The sequence below is a fragment of the Galleria mellonella genome, unplaced genomic scaffold (genome assembly GCF_026898425.1).
Source record: "Galleria mellonella isolate WM207_F2 unplaced genomic scaffold, CSIRO_AGI_GalMel_v1 utg132, whole genome shotgun sequence".
NCBI lineage: Eukaryota > Metazoa > Arthropoda > Insecta > Lepidoptera > Pyralidae > Galleria > Galleria mellonella.
Window position 1 is genome coordinate 2993898 of NW_026441989.1, and position 14162 is coordinate 3008059.

General features: G+C 31.4%; 1 protein-coding gene across 2 annotated transcripts; it reads right to left on the minus strand.

Moving 5' to 3' along the window:
* Positions 1-158: 158 nt before the first annotated feature.
* Positions 159-13222, minus strand: LOC113518221 (5'-nucleotidase domain-containing protein 3). 2 transcript variants are annotated; one of them, XM_026903027.3, is made up of 9 exons: positions 12836-13222; positions 12579-12754; positions 12140-12367; positions 7425-7559; positions 6384-6541; positions 5563-5749; positions 4817-4957; positions 4230-4381; positions 159-3397 (listed from the first exon to the last, which is right to left on the minus strand). In XM_026903027.3, exons 1-9 carry the CDS (start codon positions 12987-12989, stop codon positions 3193-3195), a joined length of 1536 nt encoding a protein of 511 aa, XP_026758828.1. In that variant the 5' UTR covers positions 12990-13222; the 3' UTR covers positions 159-3192. The 2 variants fall into 2 exon arrangements, with proteins under 2 accessions (XP_026758828.1, XP_031769081.1); XM_031913221.2 differs by having other exon boundaries at positions 159-3418.
* Positions 13223-14162: the final 940 nt, after the last annotated feature.

Here is a 14162-nt window from a genome sequence, read left to right on the forward strand (position 1 = left end):
CTGCATCCAACCATATACACGAAATACTATCTAGTACTTACTCAATCCATAGGTCAAAACATGACCGCGTATTGATAGTAGAATTGCAAGAATATAAACAAGTACATACAATGATAAGCGAGGTTTATTACAAATATGTAAAGATAAACAAATTGTAATAATGTATATATTTTTAATGAGAAAATCTTAATAAAAAAATCTGTAGTTACAATTATAACATGATTCTTTTAATAGCCCTTGAAAAGATAAACATATACAAAACTTGATGTTATCCATTGGTAAACAGTTCGAACGATTTATTGTCGAAGTCTACTACTACCTATATAAGGATATCTACAAAGATATCGTGTACATTAAGTTTTAGTAGTATCCAAAAAAACATTTATCAATAATATATGTATACTAAGTCCTAATGTTATTGTAATATAGAAGGTTCATTACACTATCAAATATATATAACCATACTATGTATATTTTTAGAGCAATAAACAAATTTTTCAACAGAAACAGTGGCCCCATACGGAAATAAACTCTGTTAATTATAAAAATAATTTCTCTAAATCAGCCTTACCTCGGTTAAGATATTGCGTAATATACACACACAAAAATACAGGCAAAGTGAAAAAGTCCATATTTTTTAAGTTGATTGAACATAGATTGAATTAATGATAATGGTACTGTATCCCGCGAGGTCACACGCGATTATATAGTGCTATTTTAACATAGCCTACCTATAACCTTCCATAAGAAATGTGCTACATATCAAGCACATTTTTTTTAATCCGATACGTAGTTCCAGAGATTAGCGCGTTCAAACAAACAATCGCTCCCTTTATTAATTTAGATTCATTGACAGTAGATTTCAATGTGACAAAGCCCTTTAGAAAATCCCGTCTGTAATGCTGTTTTTGTAAATGTTTTCATGTCTCGGGATCGAAATATCTACTGAGGTTCTGAAGAGAAGAGTCTAATTCGTGAGAAGACTGAAGAGTCTAATTCGTAGACTAAAATGGACACGATTGAGAATATCTATATAATCTCAGTGAACACAATGGAAGCAAGTGATCTTACTAAAATATAAATATCTATGCAAGATATTGCAAAACTTAAGCGATTGAAAATACATCTAGCTTATTAAATGGTCTATATATGATCCTATATATTATGATAGTGCAATGACTTCCTTATACCAGATATTATTTCTTCTTATGGTATAGTATACTTACCCATAAGGTTTCTACAAATATTAAAATTTACATACAAGCGTAATTTCACTATCAATTATGCTTTTTTTCTTAAGAAATATACGAGTATTATTATGGATATGAAAACTGCAAACATTACATTATAATTATTTTTTTATTTATTTTAACACATTAAACTGAAAACTGCCTTAATAAATGGTAACTCATTGAATATAATAATTTGTATCTTATTTTTAATATGGCTTGTATAAAATTTCTGAAAATAACTTTTGGTTGGTAAAATAAATATTATATATACTACAATAAGTAATAAGTAGAGAAAACACTGATTTTGCAAATAAATATATTTTTAAACCATATCTACATTTATATTTCTAAGTAGTTTAGGTATTAATAATTATTATTTCTGTTTTTTTTTTCTCTAATCAATTCGATAAGATATTGATTCTGGTATGGATACTAATACTAACAGTCCAAAATATGACCATAACATTTACAAATTTGATTGACATTTTCTATAGAGCATAAGTCGTAAAAAGGAAAACTTTTGGGGCTTTCAATAGATACTAACTTAAATTCATGATAATACCTTATTTACGTGAGTTGTTATTAAAAAGAATTGGTGAGGGAGTTAAAAAATTAAATTGCCATTAAGATGTGTTCAACACCTGATAAGTAACTAATTGCTAAATATATTCCTGTAAAACCTGTGTGTTATAACCAACTGAGCAAATTAAAATATAGTAAGATCATAAAATTCCTGTAATTTTATGAACTTATTATGTTTGTCGTTTCCGTCAATTGTTTGGACTTCATCCGGATATCTTCTTCATATAGCGTTTTGCGTCCTTAAGTCTCGCCTTAAACTGTGGGTTGCAGCTCTTAAAGCAAGACTAGACATATTGTTTTAAAAAGAATATGACAGATATTGGTTTAAAAATCAGCCTTTACGTAATTTTATTAGTTAAATAAACAATATTAATGCATAGATTCATTCCTTATATACACAGTTGGAAAATTGACAGTAAAGATATGTTTGTAACACTTATAGCGATGAATAACATATATAAATAAACTTAACTCATGTGAATCAGTATTAAATACATTTGACTAGAACACAGTTGGCTGAATACTTACATTCTATTAGAAATTGGTAGTAAGAAGTAACTTCTATAACATATATATATAAAAAAAAACAAAGTAACCAGTAGAGTGATGAATCGAATCAATCCAATGCAAAAGATTAAGTATAGCAGTATAATGCTATGTCATTCTCGCTTTGATTCACTAATTCAAATGAAAAACATGTAAAGTGACGTCATTGACACTAACAACCATCATAGTAACATTATCAGATTCAAATTGGTGAATAAAACTTTAATATTTTTACATATTTGTAATTAAAATAATAAAATCGTACATTATTGTGTTTTCACAAACGTTGAAGAACACAATCCTTGAAGATATGTATCTATAAATGACATCATACCAACAATATATTGGTTTTTAAGATAAACCATATTAAATAACAATTGTAAAAATTTATACTAGTTTTATTATATAAATTCTATTCTATATTATTTTACTACTTAATGTGATATAAAATTAAAACATTCATTTACAGTAAACATTATTTTTCTTCTAAGTTCTCTTCATTCTACTGGTACAATAAATTTATTTACATATTTGCTATCTAACTCAGAGAACTATAATTATGATATTTTTTCGCCATTTAAATAAAATAAACAATTTATTATACAATTTTAATGGGAACGTTCAAAATATTCTAAAATCAAATAGCTTGGTGGGCTATATTATTTCACCATATAATAATAGATTTTATAATAAATAATTTACAATTTCAATATGATCAATAAAACATACAACTAGGTGTCTAAAATTAAAGAATTCTTTGATCACTGTACATAGTATTTCATAATAATAACACCTATATTCTAACAATGAACTAGCATTTTTAACCTTAAAACTAGACAAAATACGATCCATATTCATGTGGCATAACACCACGTCGGGGGTAGAAGGTGTGAGTAAGTGAGTAATTGAGTAGATTTGTGATATTTGAGGTATAGATGTCAGCAAAACGGAACAGTCTTCGGGAGAAGTAGGTGGGGTTGTGGTACGTACGGAATACGCTACCAAATTGAGGGTTAAACACCGCCTTTATATCGTTCCTGGAAGTGAGATAAGAACTCCTACAATGCGAGCATGAAAAGCAAAGACATGTGCGTTATTTACAAAAGCCAATTAGTTTACAGACAAATATAATTTGGAATAGAACGCGTCGATGCAACATAAATTAATAGTTATAATACAATTACAATAAATAACAGTATTTGCACATACCTTCTTACTTATACAAAATTCGGTATAAATAACTAATTGCATTTAATGTGGATTACATATTATTTAACAATCCAATAAATATATTTAAAGTAATAATAAACAAACAAATAAATATAAGTAAGAGGGTTAAGACTTAAAGCCACCATTGAAAGCCACACATTATTTTAATTTTTGTTCATGTCGATTTTAGATGGGAAAATAAAATAATCAATTTGATAAAATTTTCACCAAAATCTATTAATCAATGTGCAAATTTTATTAAAATATCTCAAAAATTTAAGCATAACTTATTTATATTTAAATTAAGTCTCAGCCTAGATAGGCAGAGATTAGAATGCTGTTTCGATTTATTACAAAATTCATACTCATCATCTACCTTCATCTCAATCACTTGGTATCGGCGATGATAATGATGATGATGAATGTCTCAATTTACCTGCTAGTATGTACTGCTTTTCATAAGGTGGACCGTTAGTTTGTTTGCCATTCTAAGTATCACAAAAAATGTTATATGAATTGCTTTTATACTTATTAATTAAAAACTTTATTTCAAATATAACATGTATTTACATATCAAAATAAATATGACATTAATCACACACAAACACACACACCATTTTATACACACGAAATGATTAAAAAATAAAATTTGTTACGAACCTAAGAAAATCCCTCTCAGCCATCCATTCACCGAGGACCTTGAGTGCCTCAGGATCCTTGTAATCCTGGTGATCTTCAATCAGCTGCGTGAGCATCTGGAGCCAGTTAGCGTTCTCTTTGAAGGACCTCGTATTTAAGGTGTTGATTTCATGCTGTAAAAAATAAGTTGGCAGCAATGAATAGAATAAATGGTAATTTCATGTGACTTGCTTAGGTTAGTAGCACGTTTTTCAAATGATCATATTTGAGACAGACGGATGAAAGGAGAGCGGGAGGTGAAGATCAGCTCTAGTAATAGAGGCAGAGAGTAGCCATATGATATGAAATAGAATCATAGTTTAAACCTTTCGGTATATTAGTTCTTACACTGTTATAATACTTATTATATTGTAATCTTATTTGAACTGCGAAGCAAAAATCTACCCAGTTTTTCATTTCATTGGGTGTGTGTCATTTCGTCCTGAATTGTTTTATATACATTTCATATTAAATTAAAATTTAGTCATTGATTTCCTGGTAGCATGATTTTGATGATAACTATAAAAATATGTACAAATTTCATAAGAAAATGTAATTGCTAGGCTGACCGTGAGCTCGTTGATTATAGCCCCGGTTCGCCAGCCGTGCTCGAGCGTAACATCTGCGAGGTCGCTGTAAGGGTGGTCGCCGAAATACAGCACCTGGTGACCACTCCAGCCCGTTAGGTCTTGTAGTTGTTTCACTGTACCCTGTAATTATTAAAACATTTTACCTATCATGTAATTTTTATGATAGTAACCACTGCCTACAGAAATAAACAGTACAAAAATAATAAAATACACTAATAATGCTCATAGTATCCCAAACATTTTTTCTCTGTATGCAGTAATTTGAGGAGCATATCAAAACAAAACCATACAATAGCTGTGCTACAAACGTTTAAGTATGATTTTTTAATATTATGAAAATGAACCTAACAAGAGTACTAATAAGAGTTCTTCTCAAAACATTTTTATTAGTAAGTAATTATAAAAATTATCTATTATTAAATGCTTAAAGTTATTTTTGCAATTCATTCTATCAGCAACATCACCGTAACAATCTATTAAATACTTAAAGAAGTAATCTGTGTTATTGATGATAGTTCTCTCCTCATGAAAGAAGGAATTGACTTAGGGTTTTATTTTAAATGTTCCTTATCTTGCATTAACATATTACCGTTTACTCCTCTAATCGCCTCCTTGAATGAAAAGGAATAATGTTATGTATTAACATTATAAGGTATATTATTCACAATATGAACAGATATTTCATCATCAAACAATAATTTTCACTAAAAATAATATAAACTTACCTCATAATAAATAATACCCTTTTCAAGAGATGTAACCTTCTCCCATATATGGGTATTGGCATTTTTGTCGAACACTCTAATAGGTCGCGACACCTCCGTGAAAAATTTAGGTTTGTTGGCATTAACAATTACCACATCGAAAAATTCTAACCAGTCATGTCCAGCCAGCATCTCCATACCAGCGTTACTGTAAAATATAATATGTAATTATAATATCAGTTATAAAACTAATTTTATCCTTATAGGAACATAAAATTATTTAAGAATTTTAGCTTCATAATTTAATTTGTCTATTTTAATATCTATATCATTGACCGACAATAAAAGTGTGGTTTAAAATCATGGCAGGAGATATAACGTGCATTAGCACTAGGAAGGGACTTCTTGAAATATTAATGGGAAAAGGAAGATAAGAAATAAATATCATTATTGATAACAATTTACTAATGTGAATCCACTGCAATCTATTTATAGTAAAAAAAGACAAGATTAGATTTAGTTTTTTTGTTTCTTTCAAATCACAAATTTGACTGGAAAAAATCTTTTTTGATTTAATCCACAATTTCTTGAGGAAGATTATAGGCTATTTTACATCAATATAAGACCATAGAAAAAGCCGCGGTATAAAGTTAGTAAAAGGACTACGGTAACTGATATATATATATATATATATATATATATATATATATATATATATATATATATATATATATGATATGACGTGCTGCTCTGTACACATACATGTATACTATGTATATATAAATAAATAAATAAAAATATGGGGCAGTACTTTTAAAATTACGATTTTACTTAGTACATACACAAAATGAAAAGGGCTATTGGTAACAAGGAACAACTTCTTTCCGCTATTCTGAAGCATCTCGAAATATTTCCTGAGCTCGGGGTTGGGTCTTATGTATTCTTCAACATTTTGAGCAACAATCTTGTGCATAATTGGATGGCAACTTTGTACTGAATTCTGAAATATAATAAAATTACATGTTCATAAAAACATCACAACAAATAATAACATATAATTTTCACACTAAAATTGCATATTTATTACATTTTCAATTTTTTTTTTATTTATTTATTTTAAAAAATTTTTGTAACCAAGCCCTACACTAGGAGTACCTGTGTCATGGGTGACAATTATTATTATTTTAGCCCTTAACTGTCCACTGCTGAACTTAACCCTTCCTTATAAGGGACTTAAGAGGAACTTTCGCCAGTAGTTGCCACGCTTAGCAGGCGTGTTGGCACGCAGTTAGGCTTTTACAGATGATTTAAGAGGGATGCTGCTGCCCATGCCTCTACTACAAGCTCCCATAGTCACCTCTTATGACACCCACGGAAAGGGAAGGGGTGATTCTATGCCGGGACCGACACGGCGACGTGGGCGACTAGTTTACTCTGTATTACAGAGAAAAGTAACAGCTATGTTATAAAAACTAGAATTAAAATAGATAAAAATACTTATATTATACTATAGTAGATCAAGACGGTAATTTTCCATGTAAATTTGTTTGCTACAACAATTACAGCAAACGAGTAAATATATACCTCCGGTTATAGACTTACAACGGTGGGAGTACCTATCAATTAATTGATACATTATTGCAATGGGACTTATAATTCAAAGCCGATGTCCAATGAAGCAACGTCTCAATTGATACTTAATAAGAGCATTGACCCCGAGGCGGCAATGAGTTGCGGTATACACAATGTACTCCCACTAATACAAACCCGCTGCTTCGAATATTTTTTAATTAATATAATATTTCTAGCAGTGGACGACTAATGGCTGGAATGATGATGAAAAATGATGAATGTAATATTTCTGTTTAAATATTATATTGTACCTTGACATCCAAAAACAGGATCTCGGGATGATAGTCAATGTGATTCTTAATAAAATATTCAGCTACATTACACAGCAATCCCATTTCTGGTACTGAGAATAGATCCGCTAAATGTACCATTTTGGCTCGACTTGCCTGCAAATGAGAAAAAAAAATAGCTTGAACTAAGACATTTAAAAGAACGTTTCCTGCAGCCTGTGTGCATCAATATATAAAACACCCTATGTGTTAAGTTAGGATATAACTTATCTATGTACGTATGTATGTGTATTTCGTTCAAATCTATTATTAACAAACATCGAAATATCTGTGAAAATTATGTTGCATTAATCTTTTAGTATACCCCGAAAAGGGCTTGGCATGTAAATAATCAATGTCATGGTTTTGCAAATTAAAAATAGCACATGGGTGTTCATTATGGGAAGAAGAGATTATTGGTAATGGGGATTAGTAGTCCAGTTGTTAGCAATCTATCAGGTCGACATTTAAATGCCGGATAACGCCGTGATCCATTCCTGATAAATTTGTCATGATGAATCACTTGACCCGATTTTACCCTCACCTATCATCATTCACTAGATAACGCAGTCGAGGTTACCATTCTAATTTTATCCATAAAAAATAGATGCCTATGAGATTTATACAATGTTATAACATAGATAAAGTCAAGTAACAGCGTAGTTTATTTGCTTACAAATTGTAGATCAGTGTCATACAAAACACGATGTTCTTATATCAACAGTAGTAAGGGGAGCACAAATGAATGATTGCCTACAAGTGCCAGTCATTATTAAACACGCTGTCTAGGACACACATTGTAACTTGTAACCAACTCTATGGTATATTATGATTAAACTAGAAGGTAACGCCGCGGCATTACTTTCACGGATCACGTTATTTTGTTGCCAATGGAATTTCCTAAAATATTTTCTTATATTCTTAAATTGCATATGAAAATTTGTGTTTGCTTAAATTACACAGCTAGGTAGGCATTAATATATTATTATATATACTACAATAATAGCGTACATACTCGTAACATGTAATTAAGAGAAAAAAAATTCTGAGATAAGAAACTTAGGCAAGTATTTTTCAGTCCAAAAGAAGTGCCGAGATATAACAGAGATATCATAAGATTAAGAGGGTTCACAACTTTAACTCGCCGAAGTGCAACGTCGCAATATTGTTGAATTGACCTTTTAATCCGCTTGCAGAGATCTTTTTAAATCATCAGCCAAAGAAATTGGAAATTATTAAATCATTTATGAAAATTGTTTGAAAATCGTTTATGAAAGTTACGAACGCTCCTGATAAAGGAATGTATCCAGTTCGACTTGGAGTGAACAGTTGTGGATTCTCAATTTTTGTCGTCGTCAGGTGCGGGTACTGACATGATTTTGCTCCGAGACACTATAGATTATGATGTAGATTAGCAGCCTAGGCTAAAATTTGGTTATAGATATAACAAACTTTAGCTTATGTCAGGAATACTTTTATGAATAAAAATAGTTTTCCTATTCAATTTATTGTAAGTTTTTACGTTACTGTAGGGGTTATCTTCATTCTAGTAATGACGCCTCTAGATACACAGATAAATATCTGTGCAAACAGCTAAAACAGTAGATAAATAAAATAACCAGCGATACTACTTTTCAGTTATCAAATTTTAGACATTAAATATATATATATAAGGGGTGGCAGACTGGAATTTTTGAAAGGATTTTTAAGTAGTTTAGGGGAAGGGATAGGATGTCAGTATGTGGGAGGATATGGGATATAATATTGACAACTGTGCTTTCCGGGGGCGCATAATATCATCGGAAAGATGAACCCACTGTATATGTTTTGGTGGATTTATAGAATACAAAATATTCGTCCTTATCAATATATGTAATCTTATCAATTTTGTTTTTGCAGTTTGTTATTTATTATGTATTATATTAAATGATACAGTAAGTAACAGTGTAATTAGAGAGAAGTGTGGACTGAAAGACGATGTAGTGACAAAAGACGAAAAAGGAATATTGCGTTGGTTTAACCATTTGGAGAGGATGGATAAAAGAAGAATTACGAAAAAGATTTATCGAGCAAGAATGAATGATGCTGTCGGTAGGGGCCGCCCTAGATTAGCTTATTGCTGCCCGCTACCTCGTAAGCGTAGATTACAGAAGTAGGAAAATCAATGAAACAGACCACTTAAATGGTGTATCGAGATAAAACGCACACCAGATTTTAAGTTAGTTTTGCATGATGCCAAAACAAACGCACAGACAGACAAAATTTCTAAAATTTGTTGTTTTGATATCTATTAATCTTATTAAGACTCCTCATATTAATTTTTCTTAAATATTTTCCATGTACAGATATCACCTAGTTACAAATTTTATTATATTAATAAGGTATGTATGACATTTCCGCGTGAATTTAACTTTGTTAATCGCAATAATAGTGACTGCCATACAATCACATGAATGATTTGCTGTTAAATATACTTTCTCTTTAATTTTCCGACTAACATTTTGGCGATAGAAAAGCCGGTAACAAAATAAATTAACGCAAGCGTTTATAGTAGGCTCCTTGATTAATGCAATTTGGACATATCAATTGTCGCATTCACCACAATGGCAACAATCGTGAAATACCTCTGACTACCCCAATATGAATTATAATTATGTACATAAGTAGTAATTTATATGTAAATAAATTAAACAATTGTTTAATCTTAACATAATGTTCAATAAATAAGGTTTTAGCTGTATTGTAATTAGCTATTTCTAAAAATATGATTGATATAAAGTTTTATAATTTTATGCCAATTATTAAAAAAAGTATTATCATTTTCTGTAATAAATAATGAATTTTAGATAGATAACAATGACTATCAATGTTGTAGCTGTGTTATGTGATGTATAGCGTAAATTATATCTATATAATAAAGCAGATTAAATAGTCATCTGTAGGTCTATTAGCATTAGCAGTTAAAGGAGTAGAATATACTAAATTACTATGATAAGTTTCAATCTCCAATCTTTTCACAATTTAGCAGATAATAATATAACAGTAACTATGGGTAACTTCATCATTCACCAATTTACTTTATTTTACTCTTTGTAACTTATCCCAAATAAGAAGTTATTGTTTATACATATCCCACTTAATGGGTGATAATGAAGTGGTAACTCCGCCTGCGCTATCGGAATATGCTGGCGGGGCACCAGTGAAGGATGACAGGTGAGAATGAAAGCAGGTCAGTCAGCCTATCGTGATGAATTCCACTAGAATTAACCATGATAGTTTCCAGGGGGAACCACATGGAGTTCGACCTAATAGGATATATTTCTAGCAATGGGTCAATTAGACCCCATTACTAACAATCCCTTTCCCTCCAACATATCCCATTTATATTGCCCAAAAATACAGATGATTATAATAATTTTCTACATTGTCCAATACATTATAGATTTGAGCATTGACTGATACTAGTTAGTACCTAGAGCCTCAATACGAGGTTTGTCCGGAAAGTACGTATAAAAGTTTTTTAAAAATTTTATTTTACAATTATTCAGGTAAATCAATTTTATCCCCTTCAAAGTACTCCCCCTGTGACATAATGCACTTGTGCCAACGCCGTTTCCACTGTGAGAAGGCTCCTTGAAAGTCCTCTGGTTGTAGGTTTCTCAGCTGCCCCGTCGTAGCTTTTTTTATCTCATTTATGTCCCCCAAATGCCGCCCCCGAAGTACCAATTTGGTTTTTGGGAACAAGAAGAAGTCACACGGGGCCAAATCCGGCGAATAGGGGGGTGTTCGGTCACCGTAATGGAATTTTTACTCAAAAACTCACGGACAACAAGAGAGGTGTGGGCAGGGGCATTGTCGTGGTGAAGAATCCAACGCCCCTCTCGCGCCAATTCTGGACGAACTCGTGCCACACGAGCTTTGAGGCGTCTGAGCACATCGACGTAGAATTTTCCATCAACTGTCTGGCCTGGAGGGACGAATTCTTGATGGACAATCCCCCGAACATCGAAAAAAACAATCAACATTGTCTTGACATTTGAGCGGGATTTTCTTGATTTTTTTGTTCGTGGTTCCCCGGATGTCTTCCACTCTTTGCTTTCACGGCCATTCTTGCCGAGTTTCGAGAGAAACTTGATTACGACGCGCTGCTCTTCAACGGAAGCGGGCTCCATGCCGACGGGGTTTCGTTAAGAGGTAACTTCACAGATGGCGTGACAAGCCAGTTCGCACCGCACGGCGGTCAGACCAGAACTGAAGCATTGTTAGGGACATAAGGAAGGGGTCCTGCGCTTACCTGGCCTCCCCACTCCTCTTTCTCGCATTCCAGAACACTTTTATACGAACTTTCCGGACAGACCTCGTATGTTTAGTTTTATCAGTGCAAACAAATTTTATGCTATCATATGTTATATAAGTAGATCATGTAGGTATTTAAAAAAAGTAACAAGATTACCAATGTTCATTATGTAGCTACATTGATTTTGTTCTTACCCTTATTAACAAATGTGATAGTTCCATCTCATAATTATAATATACTATAATATTATAATTATGAGATGGAACTATATATATAATTCACTGACACAGCAATTGAATTATTTTTATAGAGATAAATGTGTATGGAATATAATGTACTAAATGGAAAAAATATATAAAATTAGTTCTTGTTATGGTAGTAAAATATTAATAAGATTGACCTTATGTGTCCTCGTATCCCCTTCTACATAGGCAATTGGTATAATCCTGTTTTTGTACATTTTGAGTACTTCCTCTGTGGAGACAGGTGTGAGGCCACGATAAACAGCACCAAATTGAATTTGAAGAAAAGAATCTAATTTTAGAAGAAGGCCCTTTTCAATGTCATAATGAAGACCCCTCACTGCAAAATTAGGTCTATATTCTAGCTTCAGTATTTCTGGAGGGTACTGAAACATAACAATACATATATAAGTACATAAAAATATATATTTTTACAAAGCTACTTGGAGTTTTAAATTTAATATAAAACAAATTTTCTGAATTAAATTACGATTAATTTTAATGTTAATAATATAACATAAAAATAAGTTTATATATTTGTCAGAAGTGTTTTCAGAGTTAATGAGAATTAAATTTTAACTCTAAATAAATACTTACATTATATTTTTCTAATAATATGTCTCTACCAAGATTATAGAGAAGATGCTCCAAAGTAGGTTTATAATGTGCCAATGTGTAATCGTAATCGAATCCATATACTTTGACTTCAGAAAGATCCAATTCATTGCAAGCAAATACACCTTTGGGGTTCACATCTCGAGGCAATTTCTTGGCTGTGTAAAAACAATTTTAGGTGATAAACGATTTTATTATTTCATTGCTTTCAGTAATTTAATAATTAAGAATTTACTTACATCTACATTTAAGTTTCGTGCGGCAATATGCTTCTTTCAACAATTCGCGCGTTGAAAATCCTCTACGAATCAGCATGCCACATTTTTCAGATTTCGTGTATAGAATAAGATTTATGGTTTTAGCTCCAATAATAGAAGCTTTAAATAGACTCATGATGATAAAAATTTAAGTGAACACGAAAGAAATTTAAAAAATTACAAAAAAAAATAGATACAAATATTTATATATTAAACTCGGAATATTAAACTAGTAAAAGCATATGAAATTTATTAAATCAATAACTAAACATAGTTGATTATAGAAATACTAAATTATATTATTGCATAATTCGAAATCAAATAAAAAAATAACACTAGATCCTACAGGTTCAATACTACCATTTTGACTGATTGTAAACTGATTGAATGACAGCTGGGTTTTTTTTTTTTTTTTTCTTCTTCTTTTGTGGCGTTCACCCCGATATTAGGGTATTTTGCCAAGAACAAAACGGGGAAACGATAATAGTAATAAAAAAACCTAACACAAACGAATTTAGAAAGGATAAGGATTAGGTCTAGGATATTTATAGGATATGAAGGATATACTTGTACATATGAGAATATACTTATAAATATATAGGAAAAGCAATTGATGCAACTATAAATGTATTCATGTAATATAACTAAATCTTAATATTGTTATCATATATATATGAAGATAGTATTTTATAGATAATAGGATCATTGGAAGAAAGTAGAGTAAGAATAGAAGTTGGGAATGGAACACGGATGGATCGGAGATGATTAAAAAGGGAGGTGTGGTCAAATTTAGAACATGAGAAGAATATATGATTCAAGTCCGCCACTTCAGCACCGCAATTACACGACGAACTTTGTACAATACCAAGCTTGTATAAATGAGAAGGTGTGCATACGTGACCTAGACGCATACGAGTTATAATAGTTGTTGCGGTCTTTCCAAGCTTTAATTTACAAAACCATGGTTTGAAAGGAATATCGGGTTGTATAAGGCGATAAAATCTTCCTTTTATTGTACTTGTTTTTTCCCAATATTCCTTCCAGGCATACCTTAAATATATTTTTGGGAGACAAGCTAGGTCACTACAGTAATTATGATACGGATACATATCACCACAAGTTACAGCCTCTCTTGCAATAAGGTCAGCTTTGTCATTGCCGCTAATACCACTGTGTCCTGGTAACCAGGCAAAAGAAACGGAATACCCTCTCAACATGCAAAGATAAAGACTTTGTCTTATGTCACAAATAATGGGATAAACTGGTTTTGATTTAAACGGATATTTGGCTAGAGCTTGCAAAGAGCTCA